The 24,988-nt window shown below is 42.6% G+C and overlaps 1 protein-coding gene across 3 annotated transcripts in view; it reads right to left on the bottom strand.

Moving 5' to 3' along the window:
- ANPEP (alanyl aminopeptidase, membrane) overlaps window positions 1-24,988 on the bottom strand; it is a 171,179-nt gene that overhangs the window by 32,341 nt on the left and 113,850 nt on the right. For all 3 annotated transcript variants that reach the window (XM_063925823.1, XM_063925821.1, XM_063925822.1), the window contains 13 exons: window positions 17,707-18,560; window positions 17,268-17,410; window positions 16,651-16,775; window positions 16,162-16,291; window positions 15,710-15,864; window positions 13,620-13,733; window positions 11,382-11,525; window positions 8,758-8,823; window positions 7,531-7,596; window positions 6,803-6,954; window positions 6,290-6,366; window positions 5,863-5,996; window positions 2,543-2,598 (listed from right to left, as the gene is read on the bottom strand). In XM_063925823.1, the coding sequence (XP_063781893.1) occupies window positions 2,543-2,598; window positions 5,863-5,996; window positions 6,290-6,366; window positions 6,803-6,954; window positions 7,531-7,596; window positions 8,758-8,823; window positions 11,382-11,525; window positions 13,620-13,733; window positions 15,710-15,864; window positions 16,162-16,291; window positions 16,651-16,775; window positions 17,268-17,410; window positions 17,707-18,344 (2,000 nt within the window). In that variant the 5' untranslated portion in view covers window positions 18,345-18,560. The remainder of the gene's footprint in view (window positions 1-2,542; window positions 2,599-5,862; window positions 5,997-6,289; window positions 6,367-6,802; window positions 6,955-7,530; window positions 7,597-8,757; window positions 8,824-11,381; window positions 11,526-13,619; window positions 13,734-15,709; window positions 15,865-16,161; window positions 16,292-16,650; window positions 16,776-17,267; window positions 17,411-17,706; window positions 18,561-24,988) is intronic.

The raw sequence follows: 24,988 nt of genomic DNA on the forward strand, positions 1-24,988 counted from the left end.
TTGGTACGCATGACATATAGGGGAGGGTACCCCAAGATATTTACAAAGGTACTACACTATATGGCGATGATCTTTGTCTCCTGACATATAGGTGGGGAACAGCCACTGAGAAAAGAGAGACCAATAGGCCTGATTCCAAGACTATATCCGGTACTTACAGTACATTTACGTGTTCTTAAATTGCCATTTATCTGAATTACTACACCATATGGCGCTTGTTCTTCTCCCATACCTCCACAGAATCGCATGACTGAACTTACCCAGGTCATTTCTTGAAGAACTGAGCTGCCACCAAAGAAGTTTGGAAGGTGTCTGTAGAGTACGGCGTATTTGCTAGACGGCTAGAGATACGGACCCAATACGACTAATTAAGTCACAGCATATTGACATTCGGCGACTCCTTCTTTGGAAGGAACTTTCGAACGTTGGATAAGCGCACTGATCTATAAAAACACTTTCTGCAAATATATATATATATATATATATATATATATATGCAGCAAAATCCCGGCACTCTGTAGTAGCTGAATGTTTCCTTGCTGTGGTGCCTTCCTAGGATCAAGGCCAACACCAAAATATAAGGCAGCAATAAGGTGGCATTCGTCAGACTTCCAGTTCATTTAAATATGTCCTTTATTACATCTGAACCTTTTCGGGGAACAACCCCTGTCCTCAGGGACAGCACAGTGCTGTCCCTGAGGACGGGGGTTGTTCCCCAGGCTTACGGTCATTAGGTCAACAAGACTTAGGTCAACAGTCATTAGGTCGACCACTATTGGTCGAAATGGTCATTATGTCGACATGGTCACTAGGTCTTCGTGGTCATTAGGTCGACATGTACTAGGTCGACGTGGAAAAATGTCGACATGAGCCTTTCACATTTTTTCTTCTTCATTTTTTTTACTTTTTTATACTTTACGGTCCACGTGGACTACAATTGGGAATAGTAACCTGAGCGAGGCACCTTGCCCGAAGCATGGTGAGCGAAGCAAGCCATGCGGGTGGGCATGGTGCACTAATTAGGGTTCCACGTCACTTTACGAAGAAAACAACACCAATTTAAAAAAAAACTCATGTCAACCTTTTTCCATGTCGACCTAGTACATGTCAACCTAGTGACCATGTCGACCTAATGCATGTCGACCAATAGTGGTCGACCTAATGACTGTCGACCTCAATCTTGTTGACCTAATGAGCCATACCCGTTCCCCAAAAACGTTCAGATGTAATTAAGGACATTTTTAAACTGGAAGTCTGATGAGTGCCGCTTTACCCAGTAAAATCCGCCACTGCAGGGAGTGAGCCAGTTGCAGTCTGTGACTGCACTGGCTCAACAGTGACTGGCAGTGGTGACTTCTATTAGAAGTCCTACCTGCCAGTCAAGCCCAGTACAGGCAGTCCCATTATGAGGAGTCTCCTCCCTCCGGGACTGCCAGACCGGTTTGCGATCCCCTCGGAGCGATCGGCTCATGCGCAGTCAAGTGGAGGCTTGACTGCACATGCGCTAACCTTGGCCTCTATGGACTGCAGCCGATACAGTCCATAGATGCCGGGGGTTTGCGCATGCGCAGTCAAGCCGCTACTTCACTGCACGTGTGCCGTTCCAGGACTAGTTTGGCAGCGGCACTCTCATTTCCCGGGACCTGGCCCGCAGCAGCCCTCCACCTACTCAAAGGTTGGAGCCACCACTGATAAAATGCAATAGTGATATAAAAATTTCTTCCCAATTTGCATGAAAATGACCACTTGCATTTATTAAAGTGAGTTCCAAAAATATAAAAACTACCACTATAACTTTGCATCTGGGGTTCGGACCACTCGCTTGTATACCCCACGTGTGGCTGTCGGCCTCTGCATGCGTCAGTGGGTACCCCTCTCTTGCAAAACTAACATTGGTGTACCCCATAGATTACTATGGGCTATTTGGGGCCAAGCTCCGGAATGCATTGCATTCTGGAACATGGTAAATCCAACAGTTTGGAAACCTATGAGTGCAGCTATTGTGGTTGGAAATAGAGGGATAGCAGCATATATCGGAGATATCTTCTGTGGTCTCTCCTTGTTACAGGCTCCTGAAAATCATGTGGCACCCCCGTCCACTCATAAGAGTGGGCAAGTCTCCTGAAGCTGCCTGTGGCAATATAGTCGCACTGTGCAGGCAGGCATTCTGGCTGCCCACTTCCCGAGTACAGTGAGTAGTACAGACGGCTGATGACTTGATTTGAATCACATCATCGTGGCCCTGCCACACACATTATCTATCAGGACGGGGCCACGATGATGTGATCACATCGCCATGCCCACAGCACTGCCCAATTGTGCTGCACCGTGCCTCCTGCAGTGCCAACTGGTCAACAAGTACGTGCTTTCATTGTATGGGGATCCCCCCAAAAATATGCCCCAATATGATTCCATTATCATTAACACTTTACAGTTTAATATATGCGACTAAAATGCATTCGCAGACCTAAAACATTGGCCACTGCATGTGCCATCGACACTGAGTGTGACTCAAAAATCAGAATCAGGACCTTAAGCTCACCTGGCTAAATTGAAAGCATCATCGATGATCTGCGCACGGTTGATAAGAGGAATTTCCTGCGGAAAATAAAATAGAAACTTGTGTATAAAGTAAATAGCTGGCTTTATATTTATTTTGATAGGAAGACATTTGGTGAACACATTGTTATGTTGGTGACCATCTTTTAAAACAGTTGCAATTTGTAGGTGCCACTGTACTTTTGCCCAAGGACAATAGCAGAGGAAAAAGTAGAAGAATATTACCCAACACTGTAGTGCCAACACAGCACAGAACCAATATTACTAGGAAATACAAACATAACATTGAGCATGAGGGAAGGCACCCAGTGCCCCCCATGGAAAATCAATGAAAAATAAGGTAAGTTAAAAAATAAATTGAAAAAAATGCTTTCTTTTTAATTCTATGGGAGCAGTGAAGACTCTGTGGACATCCCAAAGCTGTCATTATTGAGGGAGCCCATTCCTGAGCTGCACAAAGCACCCTTCGTCCAAATGTAGTGTCTTGGGTGCATAGGTGTCAGATTGGGAGAATTTTGTCATTGTGTACTAAAGACCAGGTAACACTTTGCTGTTCTGCTGAAGTTCTAGACCTCTTCGCCTACGAAGGTCCCACAGACACAGTAGAGTGTGCCCGAAATTTCTCAGGTACAGGTACAGGTCTGAAGGTACAGGTCTACCTTCAATAGTATAAACCTGATGGATTACAGCTGTAATCCAGTAGGAGAGGAGACTGTTTAAAAGCTGGCCAGCCTCTTTTACATGAAAATCATAAAGGAAAAAGGTCATCTCAGTGACGTAGTTCCCTAGCCCACTGAACATAAATTCTTAGTGCCCTTGTATGATTATCATCTAAGGTCTGAAGGGAGGTTTTTTTTTAATCTGACTAAACCTCCTGAGGTACTGTAAGGTGAACCATACTGTTTTATGAGAAAGGCAGGAAAGAATCTTTAGCTGGAATGATGGCTTATGGTGTGTACACACGGTGAGATTTTTTCTTACGATTTTGCCTATATAGTCAAAATCGTAAGAAAAGTTAGTGCAGATCGCAAGGTGAAAGTCACCTTGCGATCCCGATTCGATGCCGATGCGCGGTCCCGTGCGGTCGGAATCGCAAGAGTAGATAGACTGTGCAGGCAAGTCAGTTTTCACTATCTCTATAGAAGAGATAGTCAAAATTGACACTTAGCCAAAATCGCACATAGGGGGTCATTCCGAGTTGTTCGCTCGTTGCCGATTTTCGCTATACTGCGATTAGTCGCTTACTGCGCATGCGCAAGGTTCGCATAGCGCATGCGCTTAGTTATTTTACACAAAAGTTAGGTATTTTACTCATGGTGTAACAAAGTTTTTTCATCGTTCTGCTGATCGGTGAGTGATTGACAGGAAGTGGGTGTTTCTGGGTGGAAACTGACCATTTTCTGGGAGTGTGCGGAAAAACGCAGGCGTTTCAGGGAAAAACGCGGGAGTGGCAGGAGAAACGGAGGAGTGTCTGGCTGAACGCTGGGTGTGTTTGTGACGTCAAACCAGGAACGAAACTGACTGAACTGATCGCAATGTAGGAGTAAGTCTCGAGCTACTCAGAAACTGCTAAGAATTTTCTATTCGCAATTCTGCTAATCTTTCGTTCGCAATTCTGCTATGCTAAGATACACTCCCAGAGGGCGGCGGCTTAGCGTGTGCAATGCTGCTAAAAGCAGCTAGCGAGCGAACAACTCGGAATGAGGGCCATAGTCAGTATCGCAAGCACATAATGAGTGTGCTTGCGATACTGACTATGTGCCGACCTGGCACCTGTCTCATAGTGAGAATCGGGCAAAGCCCGAATCTCACCGTGTGTATGGGCCATTAGTCCCAAGGACAGTCCTATCTTTATAAATAAATAAATAAATAAGGAAAGGTGAATGAGTTTAACCTGGAAAAGACAGAAAGAAGATGTGGGAAAGGAATTTTTCCTCACACCATAGAATGTAGGTCTTAAGTCTATGAGGGTGACAGGTAGTGTGTAACAAGGAGAGGCGGTGAGTGACGGAGAGGTTGACAGGAAGCATAATGCCAGAGAGAGGCAGTGGGTGACACCAGGGAATGGCAGTGGATAACAGGGCGAGGCGGTGGATAACAGGGAGAGGGTGACGCCAGGGATAGGGTGACAACAGTGGGTGACAGCAAGAGAGTGACACCAGGGAGAGAGTGACACCATGGATAGAGTGACACCATGGAGACGGTGATGTCAGGGAGAGGATGACAGCAGTGGTTGACAAATATACAGTACTGCAATTATCTTACCAGGCCCAGGCCTGCAGTGCATTGATAGCGGCTCCTCCGTTGGGTTTAATGCCAAGCACGGTCACAAGTTTGTGACATCAGATCCCTGGCGCCAAGACAGACAGCCTCAGTGACGAAGCTGGGGTCAGAGCAATTGGGATAGAAGAGGGGATTGCGACCCCTCCTCCTCCAGCCAGACGGCACAGTAAGATAGCAGCTGCCAGTTCAGCTTGTCAGCTCCTGCTCTACGTCACTAGGGGATGGGTGGGCAGGCGGCCGCAGTATACAGTACAACAAGTCTATCTGATTCATTGTAATGCTGCGCCGGCCTCTTCAAGAGGGGCAGGGAGGGGGGACTGGTGACCCCCCCCCACCACCACCACCACCACCACCACTTCCTCTATATCTGCCACCGGCTGCTTCAGTAGCCACCCTAGCCAGCCAAAGAAAGGCAACATGCTGAAAAGGGCCTTGGATGACAAAATCTGGTCTCAGTGAAAGACACCATGGAGGTATCTGATTCTTTACCATTCTGAGAAACTTTGCATATCATGACCACTGAAGCCAATACAGGACCACCAGGATGACTCATATCCCTTCTCTTTTGATATTTTTTAAAATATTTTTTAGCATTGCTAGTGGAAGAGAAAGATCAATGGATTTGTATTTCCAAGGTACCACTATAACATCTATCAAAAATGCCTTTGGCTCTATAGTCCTGGTGCAGTAACTATCCACCTTGTGGTTCAGCCTGGATGCAATCCTCCAGGTGACCCAACATGTTAAACAACTGTCTGAAGATCTGTGGAGAGAGCATCAGCCTGGGTGTAGATCCTGCTGGCTAAGGAAATTATCCTCCCGATTGTCTATCCAGGGCATGAATATATTTGATATGGCCGGAACATGACTAGCATAACAGTTTCTCGTAACAAACTGTTAATTTTCCTCTTTTTCAAGCGCTGTCTTATAGTGAGTTTTTTTCATTTGGAGTTTAAAAGGGCTGCTTATATTACATTTAATGCTTTCTATATATTGGATCACATTAGCTCCTGTACTCACTGAATTGTTTCTTTTCAGCTGATCTATCAACCTGTCCCAATTTCCATCATCATAGTTAACCCTGTAGTATCCTGTCACATCGATGTTTGCCAGGAACCAGCTGTTTCCATCTGTTTTTAATGCATCATGTATGTCTGAAATGGAAGAGAAATTAAGATGATCACAAATGTTAAAACAGATTACTGAGAAAATGTATGTGTGCTTAATACAGTTGTATTCGGTTAATTATGTTTAGTTGCTCCAAATGAGCCGAGATTATGGCAATATCAGACAGATGCAGGACTTGTTCTCAGCATTTTAGCCAAGAGCTTGTTAAAAAGATATGTGGGTTTCAGAGCAAACTATGACCACATTCAACCAAAGTGCTACGATTAACCACAGATGCATTATATTGAGATGTTCAATAAATATCCAATACATTACATACCGCTTACTTGTTCAAGCCAGAAGTTTCCAGTTGGACCAGAACTGTTAATGTATGTGATGGGTACAATCCATGTATAGCTGAAATCATTTTAGCAGAATATCATCATGCATGAAGGGGTCAGAACAACAAGTTACTGTTTTATACATAAAACAACATTATCACACTGGATATAATATAACACCAAATCATATACAATCAGTCCAATGCTGGTTTCAAATAAAAGATTGTGTGCAAGACCAGAATCCTATTTTTATTCTTCTTCTTCTTGGTGTATGTAACATCTGCTGAGAATACTTATAGAGTATTCATGTCTAGTAAACCCCCCCCTCACACACACACACACACACACACACACACACACACACACACACACACACACACACACACACACACACACACACACACACACGTGTTATGAATTATTAAATATAGTTTTCTGAAAAGCATTTATACTATGAATAAATATTATTTCACATATCATTATCTTATTTCAATGACTTATCATTATCATACTTTTTAATTGTTGCGTCCGGATCTAAAAGAAAATGTTTTTGTTCTACTCTTCCAACTGTTGTGTCAATAGTCACCACTGGAAAACCCATTTGCAAGACCCACGTGTTCATGATTTTCTCCACGCTGTGTGGAAGTGCAGTTGGAGAAACAGCCTAGTATAAAAATAATAGGATGTAGTAACCATTTCCAGTATTCTAGAAATAAATCCATAACATATCATTGTAATGCTTGTAGTAGGCAAACTGAATACAATAAACCCTCAGACTAAAGCTTTCAAATGACCGCTTACTCCATGCATACAATTACAGTAACATGGGATTGTGCTAGAAACATTAAGGGAGGTAGACACTAAAGAGATGTGTGCTGAACGATCTATCACAGACCGCTCAGCACACATCTCTTCCCCCGCTCAGCACAGCGCAATGTGTGCTGAGCGAGGGGGAGGCACTCACTTCACTGAAGTGAGCGACCTGCTAGATTGAGCCGCACATCGCTATCGCTGGGGGGCATACACACGAGAGATCCGTGCTTAAGTTCTAAGCAATCTAGTCAGATCGCATAGATTTTAAGCACGGATCTCTCCGTGAGTACCCCCCTTTACAGCAACTACATTACATGGTTAGGTTGTATGCTCTGCACTTTTCAAACTGGCATAGCACTCAATCTACAATACATCAGCCACTCTGTGTGTTGCATATAACAAATAATGGTCAAGTATCTTAGCTTACCATCTGTAAATGAGCCCACAGGTCTTCATACACGGTGTTGTTATATGCAAAAGCTTTCAGATATGTCTAGAGGAACAAAACAATTTTTTTCTTTGTTAGTATACAGATCTAAGTGTTTGAGGGGCCCATTTATCAATAATCGCATTTGCATTGCGATCTGGGCATGATATTAAAAACGGAAACATGTATCAAAAAGCACCCGCAGGGACAAAGGCTCTGAAAAGAGTCGATCCCTGCTATGTGCTCAGAGTAGAAATAGGACGAAGAGTGAATCTGGGAGCCAAAAGCTTGAAGAGTCCTGCTATGATATTCATGACCTCCTTGTAGGAGTTCATGGTGAAAATGTAACAATTATTTTGACTCAAGTGATCCAGCGCATATGTGATAGCCTACACAGGCCATGATCCCACTGATGTTCCAAGCTTGCTATGTCCTTTACAAGCAAGCAAGGAGCAGACACGTTATCAAAATGATTGAAAAACTTGTATAACAGACACATCCTTGGCTAGGTCTCTCACCTCTTCGCCTGTCTTACACCATCTCTGACTTTTCCCATTCACCACCCATTCCATGCCTCTCACTCTTTACCCATGTTCCCTCCTCATATTTATCCCCTTCTTGTCCCAGTATCTCTTTCCTTGGTCTCTCATTCCCTCAGATCTATATTGATTTTTTTTATTAAGTGTACGTAGCATGCACATCAAACTGTGTTTATAGCTGACATTGCTATATCAGTATCAGCTGCCTGAGGTCTATCCCTACATTAACCCTGAGGTGATGTCTGAGCAGAGACTCCGCTCAGTGCAGGGAGACTTGTGTCTGACCTGCCAGGAGGTGAATTGTGAGGGGAGGTGAGATTGGTGTCTGTTGTCAGGAAAGGTGACTATTGGATGTGTGATCATCCAGCTGTGAGGGGAGGTGGCAGGAGGCTGTTTCCTGTCTGGTATCAGTAAGAGCTGTGAAGGGATGGTGGGCTGCATCCTGGTAAATTGCCTGTGAGAGCTGTGAGAGCAGGTGGCAAGGGGAATGGCCCATTATATAATAGATATGTATAACTGTCTTATCTTCAGTCATGTATAGCAACAATAATTGTAATTGAGCAATGTATGATATGTATTTTATATTTGTGTAGTTTTAAATACCTTACAAATGTAAAGACACATGTCTTTACATTTTCACTAGGATATTAATGTTTGTGAGCAAATATTATATTCAGGGGCTACTTACATTCAGTCCATTTACAAAGATCTCTTCAGTGAGGAAAGAGGACAGCATACGAATTACTGATGCACCCTAAAATTAATCAGATTAAAAGATACCATGTAAATTAAAAGAAAAGTGTATTAACATAGCTGCAAAAATGTCTTTATTATTGGAGGTCATTCACAAGCCACAAGCAACTGATTTGAAGCACAAAAGCAGTTTTAGGGGTACATTTACTAAGCAGTGATAAGAGCGGAGAAGTGAGACAGTGGAGAAGTTGCCCCATCAACCAATCAGCACTGAAGTAACATCTATAATTTGCATACTATAAAATGATACAGAGCTGCTGATTGGTTGATGGGGAAATTTCTCCACTGGCTTACTTCTCCGTTCTTATCACTGCTTAGTAAATGTACCCCTAAGACCTGCTTTATGTTTCTATTTGTGCAAGTACGACTAGATTTCCAGAAGGTGTCCCTGAAAGGCAGTGGCGGAACTAGCATAGGTGCAAGCGGTGCATTGCACCGAGGCAGCGCATAATCGGGTCCCGACCAGAGAGGGAGGAGGGGCCGTTCTTTCCTCTCCTTCCCTCTCGAGCGAGTCCACCCTACAGACTGGTGCCATGCTGCAGATTGTGAAGGGTGAGGAGGAGGCGACATCCCATCTCCTCCCCTCTCCTTTTCGAGCGCCTCCTCCTCCTCCTGGATGTTGTGCTTTTGCTGATTGTGATGCTAAGTGCTCCTCCAATGGGGAAGGAGGGGCCGATCTCTCAGCTCCTCAACTCCAGACCTATCAGTGCAGCTACTGAGGATGGTCCAGTCGGAGAGGGAGGAGAGGCAGCTCTCTCAGCACCTCCCTATCATTAATAACTCAAGAAGAAGAGGAGGTTGTTTTTAAATGTAACAAGCGATAGGGTTTTTTTATGGAGTCTTTTGTTCAATTAGAGTAAGGTGTAGATAGCCTCATGGAAGGGGAGAGATTGATTTCTGCACCTTCTCTCTGTAAAAGAATTAGACCTGCTTGAGACTGGTTTAACTGTGGCAGGGGGACACCATGATGTTGGTCTCTGTGCTACACTGCAAGCCAGCTCACTATATCTAGTATGGATATATATAGCTATTACATTTCCCCCAACATCTCTGACAGCCGACTGACCGACCAATGCTGTGACCTGTAGTGAGGTGAGGCAGAGCCTTTCCTGTCATACTAACGTATAAGCAGAGTTCTGACTATATAAAGTATATGAAAAATAGAAAGAATATATTATAAATATCTTCTTTGTATTATTCTAATAATGTTTAGAGTCAAAACGCTGGAGTAAACACAACAGTCTATGTCAGGTGAGACAGTTCCTCCCCGCCTATTCTTTCCACACATTTCTGATCAATACCACATTTCTAGCAGTATATACTGCTGCACCTGTGTATAATGCCCACATGAACCCTTTGGCTCATATATTGTGTGTAAACCTGGCTCTGGTACAAGCCAGTGCCTCCTCAGCCATTTATCTCACCGTACGTCCCTGGACCCATATGCTTGCCACAGGAACCAGAACATCGTAACTGGGCAGGCATATTAAAATATTGACGTTGTGCGGTCAGTTGGACAATTTCAGCGAAGCTCGTGGTCCTCCGGAAATGCCCTTTTTACGGCCTGACCAGCAGGGCCCCCTGGGACCAACAGGGCCCTAAGCAGCTTTGGTTGCCTTGTGGTAAATCCTCCACTGGCACACACCCATTACCTCCTAGTCAACAGCCAGTAATACATAGTACATAGTTGTTGAGGTTGAAAAAAGACAGATGTCCATCGAGTTCAACCTGTATAATAAATGTTTTTTTTTTATTGTCTTTTTTTCTTAATTAAATGCTATATCCTTTGATATTTTTTTCCGCTAGGAATTTATCTAATCCATTTTGAAACTTATTGATAGAGTCCACCATTACTACCTTCTCTGGCAAAGAATTCCAAATCTTTACTGTTCTTACTGTGAAGGGGTTCACTACGATATGCCGGCGGTCGGGCTCCCGGCAACCAGCATACCGGCGCCGGGAGCCCGACCGCCGGTTTACCGACAGTGTGGCGAGCGCAAATGAGCCCCTTGCGGGCTCGCTGCGCTCGCCATGCTACGGGCACGGTGGCGCGCTACGCATGCCACACTATTTTATTCTCCCTCCAGGGGGGTCGTGGGCCCCCACGAGGGAGAATAAGTGTCGGTATGCCGGCTGTCGGGATCCCGGCGCCGGTATACTGTGCGCCGGGATCCCGTCAGTTGGCATACAGAAGACCACCCCTGTGAAGAACCCTTTTCTCCGTTTTGTATGGAATTTTTTTTCTTCTAACCTCAGGGTGTGTCCCCGTACCCCTTACATTTCTAATACCGTGTGTCTAAATTTGATCTGCGACTCTGTATGAACAAAATTCCACTGCATCCGTCATTAGTACCCCTGCATCCGGCACAGAATCAGGCCCCATGTCTGAAAATCAGGTCTTTGAACTTATAAAATGACTGATGAGCAACTATGGCACAAATCACCCTTTATATATCAGAAGGAAATACTATGAATGTGGACATAACCTAGTCACACTCATTTGCTACAACAAATCTGTACTCCTTCCATTACATCCAGCACTCATAGTTGTTAGCTCACCTTACTATAGGTTATGGAATCAAAGAGTTCGCTTATTTGTGCTGGAGTGTTTACATCCTCTTCTCTTGATGTGAGTGGATGGGAAGAGAGCAAAGCATCGACCGCCATCACTCTGTGCACATCATAAAGCACTATCAGGTCTTTCTGTAAGGGTCAGATTACAGCACAGGTACAGTGTAAGTATTTCAATGTTTACTTCATGCAATACAAGCCCTGGGGTGACAACAAGCCTTTGACAGAAATGTTTTTTTAATTTTTGGATACAGGGCACTGAAGCAGTATACCACCTTATAGGATCCATTACTGGGCCTTATCTATGTTAGACCCTCCCTACTCCCTTAACCAAATTGGTGCAAAATGTTAAAACCAGTAATAGATATAATTACAGACTGGATCCAGAAAGTAATTCTGTCTTTATCAGATCACCCAACAATATTCTAAAATCTCAACTGATGACCTCTGATATAAGAATCTTTTTGTTGGAAATGTAATATATAAAGAATGTGTTTGTATAGTACCTAATAAGAACAGAGCTTCAAGCAGCCCCCATAGGACCTGCAGGGGTAGAAACGGTCATGGACTGTTCCAGAGCTGGATTGAGATTGGGGAGGCCCTAAAGAGCAACATTTGGGACACAAGGATTGGGCCTTTGTACACAAGGGTACATGGCCACACAAAAAGGGTACATGCCACACATCATGGGTCCAAGTCATTTCATGATGGAGGCGTGCATATCACTTCTCCAGTTGCTGGGTTGCCCTCCATGCCTTTCCTCCAGCCCACAGGTGGGACAATACCCGAAAAACAGAACTGTCCCACCACAATCATGAAGGTTGAGAGGAAAGCATACATACATACAAACATACATACATATAAACATACATACATAGTCACACACAAACAGTATACACATATGTAAATACAGACAAATAGTGTCACCCATACACCCATACCTCTTACATTACACTCTGGAACACTGCCTGCATTCCTCCCCCCCCCCCCCCCCCCCTCTCCCATGCTGCTGGCATTGACTGTTACAGCAGATTGGCCCCTTAGAAATAGGGGAAGGGACCGTTGATGCTAGTGCTCCAGAGGCCACTGCTCTTCTGAGAATACAAGGAGGCCAGCACATGCGCAGCAAAGGTCTATTTAAAGCCCGGCTTGGGGCGTAGCTGCTCGTACATTGGTCCCATGCATACTCAGAACAATGGGAATCAGGAGAGTGGATTGACATTGCTTGGCTGTCTACTAAATTGTGAACAGCCAAACCAGTTTCCACTCTTGTCCTCTAGACAAACTTAAATCTAAAGTGACCCATAAATAATACTTCATACAAGAAAAACATAAGCCCATTGTACATTATAAATGATATGGTGTGTGCTCTTGATATACAACATATGTTCATAGTGTAGCAACCTAAACTTAATTTTTTCTCATCATGAAATTAATTCAGGACAGGTTTCTGCAATAGGTTTGAAAATAAGTACAAAGTTCAGGAGCAGATGATATATCGCTGTGTGGAATAGGACATATATTGGACTGTTGAATAAAATATGTTATATTCAAATCTACAGGGAACCATTGCAACTGGTTTCACTAAAACCCCTTTTCCACTAGCTCTAAAAATACGGGTAAATGTGATCTCCCAGCACCGCCCCTGCCGCATCACTAGCAGCGTCACCAACCCGTCACCAACCCGGCAATATGCCGGGTTGGTGAGCTGGTGTAGAAGGGGGCTCTAGCACGGGTCGCAGTCGTGTCAGGCTCCCGCTGCGACCCGTGCTACAAGTGGAAAAGGGGAATAACTGATCTCACAGGTCCCAGTCCAAGATTATAGATATGAATATATGGACAACCCCTGCTTGGAAAAGCTTCTCATTAGTAAAATGCACTTGCATAGTGTAAGAAATCAATGTATCCCACTTTCAGAGAAAGCTGTATGTTTATGTAGCTTTCAACAGCTATTCAGTTCTCTTTACCAGTGCTACTATACCTGAGGACCTGACCACAAAACCCTGCACTGGCCAATAATCACTGATACCAATTATATAGCTGTCAATATTGCAGTACAATGTTAATGAAAGATATAATTTTATTGGGTGTTGTGGATTAATGCACCTTTGTGCACATTTAAACCAGCTTTTATTCCTTGCCTCGAGTCGAAACCAATGTATTTTACTCCTTGATATGAGATTGAGTATAAACAACATACTATGTTCCAGACTATAAGCAACTTACTATGTTCCAGGTGGGTTCTGCAAAGTCTGCTCCCAAATATTCCACGTAAGATGCAAAACCTTCATTCAGCCATAGATCATTCCACCATCGAACTGTCACAAGATTCCCGAACCACTAAAATAGTAGCAAAATTAAAAGAATTAACAAAATGTACTAAAGTTAACCTGTTAAGCAGTTAAAAACTTGCATCCAATGTGCAATTTATGTTTATTTCAACACATATCATTTTTCAAAATTTTTTAGTAAAACTATGTCCCTTCCTCTCGGTATTTTACTTTCTTCTCTCATACTTAATTGAAATTAGCTGTTTGTGTGGTCTGCCCATGGAGCTGACTATTGTGTGACAGTAATCTCATATGATCATAATGAACCATTGTATTGAAAGTTTGATAATGTCACTTACAATTTATCTGGTAAACAATAAACTAAGTGTTCCCATGCTGGTGTACCTACTGATATTTAATTTCTCCTCTCTCCTTATCATATAATAAAAATGGGTGTGGATTATTAGATCTACATTAATAAGGTCTACAGTCAATAGGTCGACTACTAATGGTCAACATGCAGTAGGTCAATAAGGTCAAAAGGTCGACATGGAAATGGTCGACACAAAAAAGGTAGACACAATTTCACAATTTTTTGGGAGCTGTTTTATCACTTTTCTCTCACAAACAAGCCCCATTAGAGTACCGCGTCCCCTCGCATGGCTCGCTTCTCTCGTAGTATCAATCGTAGTCCAAACTAGAAAAAAGCAAACCCCCCCAAATGGCCGTGTGTCGACCATTTTCATGTCAACTATTTGACCATGTCGACCCTTTGACCCTGTCAACCTTTTTACATGTCGACCCTGTTGACCTAATAAATGTTGACCATCTTTGACTGTAGAACTTTTTAGTGTAGCTCTATATGACCGGATACCGATAAAAATGGTTATATGTATGCAGATATGAAACATATAGAACATACAATACATATATATTATGTTCATTTATGTGTTATCTGTTAAAAAAAAACAGTTTAATGTATACTCGTGGCATTGACAGTTTGGTATATGATAAAATGTACCACTCAGCAACAGTGGCGTCATAAGGCGGGTGTGGCCCGCACCCGGGTGTCACCCTTGGAGGGGGTGACACAAAAATGCCAGCTCCTCAGCAGTGATAGGAGCCGGGTGCTGCAATGTGACTGCCCCTGCAGCACCTGGCTCCTGTCATAAATGAGGAGCCGACTGTGCAAGAAGACTCTCAGGAGGCAGCCCAGCATCTCCGGAGATGTCCACGCCCCCATTTGACCACGCCTCTTTTTGCCACGAGTAGGCCACCGGCGCGCAGGAGTTCCAGAGTGCGCAACGGGTGTCACCACACCTAGTGACGCCTCTGCTCAGTAAGGAACCACCACACCTAGTGACGCCTCTGCTCAGTAAGGAACAAGTCACATTAACATACCATCCTTGAATGCATGGTTTAAAAAATCCCATTGACTCAATCTACTAAATCCTTGAGTGTGTTGCAAAATAATGTTGAATGTTAGCTGTATACTCTATATAGACATCCAAAATGACATGGCATTACTGATAGGGTTATCATTTTCTGGCCTCTAATGTTGGGTATACACTATGCAATATAATGTTAATACAGCCGACAAATTATATATCGTATAGTACATTGGTTCTTGTGTACACATCATACATCTGTGAACAATGTCTTTCACAGATTTATCACATCAGCCATGCTGCACTGCAGATGCAATATATTTGAAAGAACCATCTGCATGTGTATACACGCAGTCGACTGACCCATACGCTGGCCACAGGAACCAGCGACCATTACATCACAGCTAGGCAGGCATATTAAATACCCAACCAGTTGTGATGTAATGCTGTCAATTGCTAAGTGTGTATGCTTACTGAAATTGGTTGCGCGGTCCGTCGGTCACTGGCAGCGCCGAACAAGTAAGTACACCACATTATAACATTTATTTATAATATATATGCAGCAATTTTGTTAAAAAAATTGGCCAATAGTGGCTCATATAGTAGACACTTCTCTAATATTACATTTTTCAGTATGAAATATAAAAAGATGAACAACCTGATGCGCAAGTTCGTGTGCTATTACTGTGACCACCCTCTCCTTGTTGCCAATGGAAGACTCAATTTCATTATAAAGAAGAGCGGTATCTCTGTATGTCACCAAGCCCCAGTTCTCCATAGCTCCTGCACCGAAGTCAGGCAAGGCCACCTGATCTAGAGTAGAGAACTCACTGTTAGTACATGAATGTTATTATACATCTACTGTATCAGATGCATATAACTTTAGACAAGTCCTGAAAATATATAGGTATTATAACATACTGTATAGTATATTTTTTACATTAAAATGAATATCTGAAAAAATAAACCATTCTGGAACACAAATTAATTTTTAAATCTAAACATGTTTATTTTAAATCCATATAATTGAACCCCAGTGCCATGGCAACACATATAATAAAACATATATCATTATATACAGGGCATGTACATGAGGCGGTTACCACATACCTGACTTTGGCAGAGGGTAAGTTACATTGTAATATGTCTCAAAGAATTCCAAAATTGGCTTGGTGACATTCAGTGCATATTCTGCTTCATTGTATTCCTCGATCGCTTTCTTACGGCCCCAGATTTTAACCTGTAAAATAGTACAATATGTATCACTGATTTCACATCCCTAATCACTGAGGATACCTAATTTCATGCATAACATTTTCTCCACTAAACATAGATAACCAAATTTGGGGGGTCAACACGTCAGCCATGAAGCTACCACAAAAGTATGGCTGGAAACCATCTGTAAATTTACTGACAGTCAATAGAAATGAGTTAATTGCTGCCTATGATTACACATCTACAATATGTACAATATCTTGCATTTGAAAAAAATTTTTTTAATCAGTAGAAGACTGGTCATAGTTTTTGCCCCAGTCCTGATATATTAGAACTGTAATCTGACCCCTTTTTACTATGGGAGCCTACATGCGATAAACTTACTTTGTCGTCACCAATCCAACTGAACTGAGAAACTATGAAGGCTACCAGATATGTGGACATCCTTGGAGTTACATCGAACACTGTGATATTCCACTGTCCACCCTCCCAGGACTCGGTAGTCACACCTAGAACATGTCAACATTGGTGTCAGAGAACAGACCATGCTGAAGATAACAGGACACAAAGGCTTGTAATATTGCTGGAAGTTTCAACCTATTCACAAATGACCTCATGCAATCACAATCCATGTAAATGGGGAACACTTGACAAGCAACAACAGGCTTCTCAGATGTCTTGGCAAAAGTCAGTGAAGACCACCACTATACAGTATTTTTCTTTACTTTTCATCTCCTGTACATTAATGGTGGAGTTTTATTTTAGGAGTAGGGGCACCTTCCTGGAAGTTTCCCCCTCCTTTACGATCTGTCTTCTCAAATATGTTCCTTTACATTTTCCAAATCCATTGAGAGAGAGATATATATAGATTTTACTTCATACTACCTTTAGATATAATTGTCATAGAAAAATAAGCTATGCTTAACCCTTTACTCACAGTTAAAATACATATACTGTAACAGTTCATCTAGAGGTTTCTATCCATCCCATCCATGACTTACTGATAGGGTTCATGTTGGAAAGTGCCACATAATCTGGCTTGTGTCTGATAGTGATGCTGAACGTAGCTTTCATTGCTGGCTCATCAAAACAGGGAAATGCCTTCCTAGCATCAGGTGCCTGCATTTGAGTCGTGGCGATGATCCTATCATCAAAAGCAAATGTTAGCTAGAAAACTCTGCGGGCAGATGCCAGGACCACAACTCAAGCATAAAATTAGTTTGAAAGCCAAACAACCCCCAGTGCAATGACCATCAACATATTCTTGTCTACTTAAGAGTGTTGTTTATTTAGGTATGCCAGTAAAGTTAAAAATAAAAAACAACCTCCTATGGGTGACAGACAATGAAGAGAAACACATAAATATTACAAATCACAAAAACCAAAACATTGTCTTATTTATATTGACTATTTATATATTATTGTTGCATTGCTACTTACTTGGTTACACCATCTTCCACGTATTCACTGCGATAAAATCCTGCCAGGTCATCGGCCAGTTCTCCAGTAAACTCAGTGTGAAGTGTGTATATTTTATTCTCTTCAAGTTCTTCACCAAGATGTAGCACTAAATAATTGGTCTTCTCTACTAGATCTATTTTATTTACAGTTAAAGTTCTATTAGCATCATTGCGGAGCTCAGTGTTGCTGGTATAATTGAGTTTGTTGCTGTGGATTATGACGACGTTGGTGCGTTCCACACATGTGAAGTGGGCGACACTTTTGCCATGAAAGACATACAATCCTTGTGAATCTTTCTCCAAAATAGGTCTGAGGTCAATATCATAGTGAATAGGTATCAAGGATTTTGGAAGCCGGTATTTATCCCAAAGTTCGTTGGATGCAGGTGTTGTAGAAGTCTGTGTTGTTGTAGTTGTAGTTGTGGTAGTGGTCGGTGTACTAGTGCTAGGGGCAGGGATGAAGCTGGTGGTGAGAGACCCTCCATTTTCTACTTTATTATTGTTGGATAGCTCATTGGAGTAGACCACTGCTAGAGCAATGATTGTAGCCACTGCAGCTATGGCAAGAAATATGCAAATAAAACCTACGAGCTTACTAACATAGAAGCCCTTTGCCATTGTGCTGGTAGAAGATGACACAGGAAGAGGGACTGGAGATGCTGGGTTTTATATTGCCTCAGAATCAGGCAGGAGATCGCAGTACAGTTAATTTGTCAAACGTTAACTAGTTGGAGCAAAGGTTGCAAATAGGTCAACCTAAGTCTAATCCATTTATGCAGTACTTTGTCTACACATTAAGAGAACAATCTACAGATATGCTGATGAAAAGTGCACCTAGGAGAGACAACAAGAAAGATTACAAAAAATTTGCAATTTCAGAAATTAAAACATTATAGGATCATAATCATTTCCAGCATTTGGGGTCTTGCTAAAAATGCTAAATATTGTAGAGATCAAGATGCATTTGTACGTATAGTGTATTCATGTGCTAGATAAATACAGCATACACAGCATATACAGTACACTACTAACCAGAGATGTGTGGTTCGGATTTTCTGAAATACGCACACACCTGGCTCAGGTCTGTCGTCAGATTTTAAAGCCGAACTCACATTTTGGAATGCATGTAACCAGGTAAAAATTACATGATTTTAGTTGTTTTTATAGATTTTAATTGATTTTAAAGGAATCCAAAACGGAACCAAAAACCTAATCTGAACTAAAATACTTTAGGGTGGTTTTGCCAAAATCAAAACACAATGATGAATCAAAACCAAAACATGGGGGTCCGCGCACACTTATTAACACTTTAGTGCTTGGAATGTTGTGACTCACAATGTATGCTGACATAGGGCCCAATTCAGCATGGATCGGAAAAGCAAAATCTTTCTCTAATGGGCAAAACCATGTGTGTTCAGAGAGCTTTAAGGTGCATACACACTGAGCGCTTTTCCCCCCTGCCCAGCGATGTCAGCGGGGGTGAGCGGCTTTTCATAGTAGGACGCTATGGAAAGCCGCTCACCCCGCCGTTCATCTATTGGTAATACCAGTAGATGAACGTCGGCCGCCAGCGATGAAGCGGGAGCGCGCATGAGCACTCACCGCTCATCGCTTGTCCATACACAGTGAGCGCTTTTCCATCTGCCCAGCGATGTCAGCGGGGGTGAGCGGCTTTCCATAGCAGGACGCTATGGAAAGCCACTCACCCCGCCGTTCATCTACTGGTAATACCAGTAGATGAACGGCGGCCGCCAGCGATGAAGCGGCAGTGCGCATCTCCGCTCACCGCTCATCGCTTGTCAATACACACTGGGCGGCTTTGAGCTGAAAGCAGCTCAACACACCAAATGTGACTTGCTTTCAGCTCAAAATCACCCAGTGTGTATGGGCCATTAGATTTGGGTGGGGCGTGTTCAAAACTGAAATCTAAATAAAAATAAAGCAGCCAGTATTTACCCCGAACAGAAACAAAATAACACACCCAAATCTAACTCTCTTTGCACTTTAGATTTGCCCCACCTGCAGTGCACATGGGGGGTAATTCCAAGTTGATCGCAGCAGGAAATTTTTTATACAAGAGGTTAGATATACTGTACGTGGCCACGAAAAACCTTATTTAAAATGCATGTAGTAGAGTGACCATATTATCCCTTTTACTTGGGACACTCATGGATTACACAGGTTATGTGGCTGATTAAAATCAGCTGAATAGGCTTGAAGTCAGCCAGCCACAGAACCTGTGTAATCCATGAGCGTCCCATGTAAAAGGGATAATCTGGTCACTCTAGCATGTAGCCATAGGGATCACTGTGCCTTATAACTAATGCAGGGAAATGGTTCTGATGATCCCAGTTGAATGTATATATCTCTGATTTCTTTTTATCTCAAGCATATGACACCTACATAATGGGAGTAAGGAGCAATTGGGGAGATTGCTGGTCCATTCCAGGAGTAAGGGAGATTGCTGCTATTTCAGGGAGTCTCCTGCAGAATGGGGGAGGTTAGGCAACTATGGCGCTACTTTGGCTCTGGAAATGAACCAGGGCACTATTATGGGACATAAAATGAACAACTGCTGCGGAGAGGTGTCTCTCAAGAAGCATTCGGACAGGCGCCCCTTCAATATGTTGCTTTAAGCCCCCAAAAATTCTGGTTACGCTATTGCTCAGTAGTAAATTAATTTAACACATTCAGTTAATAAATGAGACCATTTTCTGTAATAACATGTCAGCAGGCCTTTTATACTTTTTATACAGTCTACAAACAAATATGACAATACAGCATACGAGGAAGCTGGGGGTTGTCCAACACTGCTGCAACTCAGATCTTTGAACCTGTGTTCTACCTCACAATGTAGTGCACAGCTTGATACAACCACAAGATGGCACAAATAAAGCACATACAATTACACAACTTTTTGTCTTTTATGTTTTTTTCTCTTTGAGAGAAATGAGACCTGGTGGGGAATATAATAGGGTGTGAGAATCAGAAAGTGAGAGATTTTATGAAAGTCTGTTTTTTTGAAAGTGGCAATAATTTACATGGCAAAACCAGGTTGATTTTGCCATATAAATGATTGTCACTTTAAAAAATAACAGGAAAACTCTCACAAAATCTCTCACTTTCTGATTCTCCCACCCTATTACATTCCCCCCATGGGGTACATTTGCTAAGCATTGGTTTTCCTGGGATTTTTAAACCTATGCACATGGCCTTCAAACTGAAACGCCAAAACTCTGTATTTACTATGGAGTGGTCGATGCAGAGCCGGATTAAGGGGGGGGGCCCTGGGGGTACGTACCCCGCTTTCTAAAAGGGCCCCCGCCATCCGTCACAGCGTTCCCGGCTCCCCGCAGCACTGGCAGGCAAACTAGCAGCCGCCAGCCCCCCGGTGCCGCATATCAGACACTAGTACACGGCTGCTGAGCAACAGCTCAGCTGTCCAATAATGTGCAAAGCAGCAGCCTGCGGCTCAGTCATTGGCTGAGCTCACAGGCTGCACAGTGCAGGGAAGAAAGAAGACGTCCCTGGCAGTGTGGAGGCAGAGGCTCTCGCTCTCCTGTGCCTCTGTCACAGCAGCCTAAACAAGTAAGGCTGCCTGTATTGTTTTATTGTTTTACCCATTCCTGCTGGTATAAATTTACACTGTAGGCTCTGGGTCACACATACACACACACATATATATATATACATACATCCTAAGTACATACACATACACACACATATATATACATCATATACATATAGCCTGATTTCTATGTATATATATATATATATATATATATATATATATATATATATATATAGTGTATATCTACACACACAGATATATTTTATTTATATATATATATATATATATATATACATACACACTGCTCAAAAAAATAAAGGGAACACTAAAATAACACATCTTAGATCTGAATGAATGAAATATTCTTATTAAATACATTGTTCTTTACATAGTTGAATGTGCTGACAACAAAATCACACAAAAATTATCAATGGAAATCAAATTTATTAACCCATGGAGGTCAGGATTTGGAGTCACACTCAAAATTAAAGTGGAAAAACACACTACAGGCTGATCCAACTTTGATGTAATGTCCTTAAAACAAGTCAAAATGAGGCTCAGTAGTGTGTGTGACCTCCACGTGCCGTATGACCTCCCTACAACACCTGGGCATGCTCCTGATGAGGTGCTGGATGGTCTCCTGAGGTATCTCCTCCCAGACCTAGACTAAAGCATCTGCCAACTCCTGGACAGTCTGTGGTGGCGTTGGTGGATGGAGTGAGACATGATGTCCCAGATGTGCTCAATTGTATTCAGGGGCGGGCCAGTCCATAGCATTAATGCCTTCGTCTTGCAGGAACTGCTGACACACTCCAGCCACAAGAGGTAATAAAGCATTGTCTTGCATTAGGAGGAACCCAGGGCCAAATGCACCAGCATATGGTCTCACAAGGGGTCTGAGGATCTCATCTCGGTACCTAATGGCTGGAGGATGTTGCATGCAGCAGAACGTTCTCCTTGGCATCTCCAGACTCTGTCATGTCTGTCACATGTGCTCAGTGAGAACCTGCTTTCATCTGTGAAGAGCACAGGGCGCCAGTGGTGAATTTGCCAATCTTGGTGTTCTCTGGCAAATGCCAAACGTCCTGCACGGTGTTGGGCTGTAAGCACAACCCCCACCTGTGGACGTTGGGCCCTCATACCACCCTCATGGAGTCTGTTTCTGATCATTTGAATAGACACATGCACATTTGTGGCTTGCTGGAGGTCATTTTGCAGGGCTCTGGCAGTGCTCCTCCTGTTCCTCCTTGCACAAAGGCGGAGGTAGCGGTCCTGCTGCTGGGTTGTTGCCCTCCTACGGCCTCCTCCACGTCTCCTGATGTACTGGCCTGTCTCCTGGTAGTGCCTCCATGCTCTGGACACTACGCTGACAGATACAGCAAACCTTCTTGCCACAGCTCGCATTGATGTGCCATCCTGGATGAGCTGCTCTACCTGAGCCACTTGTGTGGGTTGTAGACTCCGTCTCATGCTACCACTAGAGTGAAAGCACCGCCAGCTTTCAAAAGTGACCAAAACATCAGCCAGAAAGCATAGGAGCTGAGAAGTGGTCTGTGGTCACCACCTGCAGAACAACTTCTTTATTGGGGGTGTCTTGCTAATTGCCTATAATTTCCACCTGTTGTCTATTCCATTTGCACAACAGCATGTGAAATTGATTGTCAATTGTTGCTTCCTAAGTGGACAGTTTGATTTCACAGAAGTGTGATAGACTTGGAGCTACATTGTGTTGTTTAAGTGTTCCCTTTATTTTTTTGAGCAGTGTATATTCCTCCAGAAATAAACGGCGCTCTGAGACAACAAATATAGCCAAAATTGTATTGATCCATAAATCAATATGTATCAATAATATCTTGGCTCTTGGAAAGTAAGTCTCAGAGTGCCGCCACCTTATGCTGCTATATTCGGATATTTAATCCGGAGAGCACCTGAGCTATTCAAATAAAACCTGGAACGCAGACCAGTGCTGGACCAAAAAAATTTCTCTCTCTCTCTCTCTCTCTCTCTCTCTCTCTGTATATATATATATATATATATAGATGTGATGTTTGCATCTTTCCTGTATTAAAAGCACTTTATGCACTTTATGAAGTCCCTCAGTGCCGCCTTTGTCTGAACGCTATATATATATATATATATATATATATATATATATCTACAGAGCAAACGGCAGCACTCGCGGACCTCATTTCTGATGAAGGTTGTATAAACTGGAACTGTTGAAAGGCTTCTTGTAGTCTTCTTGAGCCTTGTGAGGTCCATGAGTGCAGCTGTTTGTTCTGTATATCTACCCTTGATTTGAAAGGCACTTGACGGTACTCAACAGGTTTTTAAATTAGTGTAAATCTGCACCCTAAAGGAAAACCCACGTCAGTAACTATTAATACAGATTTAAACTAATTTAAAAGTCCACCGAGTGCTGCCTCTACCTTTTTAGAGGATATCTAATAATAAAAAAAAAATCTATCTATCTATATCTAATTCATCTGCCTGCCTCTTTATTCGGGGCCCCATCGCCTGAAGTGCCCCAGGCCCCCCATAGCCTTAATCCGGCTCTGGGTCGATGTCCTGTTTTACTTTGTTTTGCTTTTCTTTTCTTTTTTTTAATGAGGTATTTTGACCAGTTCTGAAACTGATATAAAACCAACATATCTATCTGCCCAATCAGAAGCAGAGGGATCACAATGCAGTGTATTCAGAATACAATGTGTAGTGATTCCTTAGAGTCTGGCAGTGTATTCAGAATACAATGTGTAGTGGTGATTCCTTTGCATCTGGTAGTCCAGATAGCTAAAACAATATACAGTACTTTTAAAGCTATCTTGTCAGTCACAACCTCCTCATTTATTTGAGCGGGTTTATCAGCAATTTTTCATTGATTGCTAAAGCTGATGCCTACTAAGTACAGGGTTTCTATACTTGCAATGTTAAAAACATTGATGGCAAACCAATGGATAGGCAACTAGTGGCATTCCAGATGTTGCGGAACTACACATCTCAGCATACCCTGCCACAGTTTTGCTGCTCAAGCACGCTAAATCAGTGTCTGGGAATGGTGGGATGTGTAGTTCCACAGCAGCTTGTGTGCCGCAGATTGCCTACCCCTGATCTTTTAATATATTCTAAAGTGTGGTTTCTTGGCAGTTTCCCATTGGTTTGGGCTATAGTAAATCTATAGTATAGTAAATCTACATATATATCAAAACCACCGGAATACTACTAAAAAGCCCAAACCAATGCTTAATTAATATACATACCTCCTGTAAACTGGACTTGTTATTAATTACTGATCATTCTAGTTTCACCACTTTCTTATTTGTTAGTAATACTGAGAATGGCATTGTTCTTGGAATAAATCTGCGTTAAAAAAAAACATATACTATTTCATGGTGCTGGATATAGGGGGTAAATTTACTAAAGAATCTAAAAATGAAAAGTGGTGATGTTGCCCATAGCAACCAATCAGATTTTATCTATTATTTTCTAGGATGCAATAGAAAAATGATAGCCAGAATCTTATTGGTTGCTATGGGCAACATCACCACTTTTCATTTTAAGAAGCTTTAGTAAATTTACCCATTAACGTTGAAGGAATGTTACAGAGATGTAACTATGAGGCTGATGCAGAGTTGGACATATGCCTGCTTACAGAGTTTATCTTGCATATTTTTGCACTGTGCATGCGCTAGAA

This window comes from Pseudophryne corroboree, chromosome 6, assembly GCF_028390025.1.
Source record: "Pseudophryne corroboree isolate aPseCor3 chromosome 6, aPseCor3.hap2, whole genome shotgun sequence".
Classification (NCBI taxonomy): Eukaryota; Metazoa; Chordata; class Amphibia; order Anura; family Myobatrachidae; genus Pseudophryne; species Pseudophryne corroboree.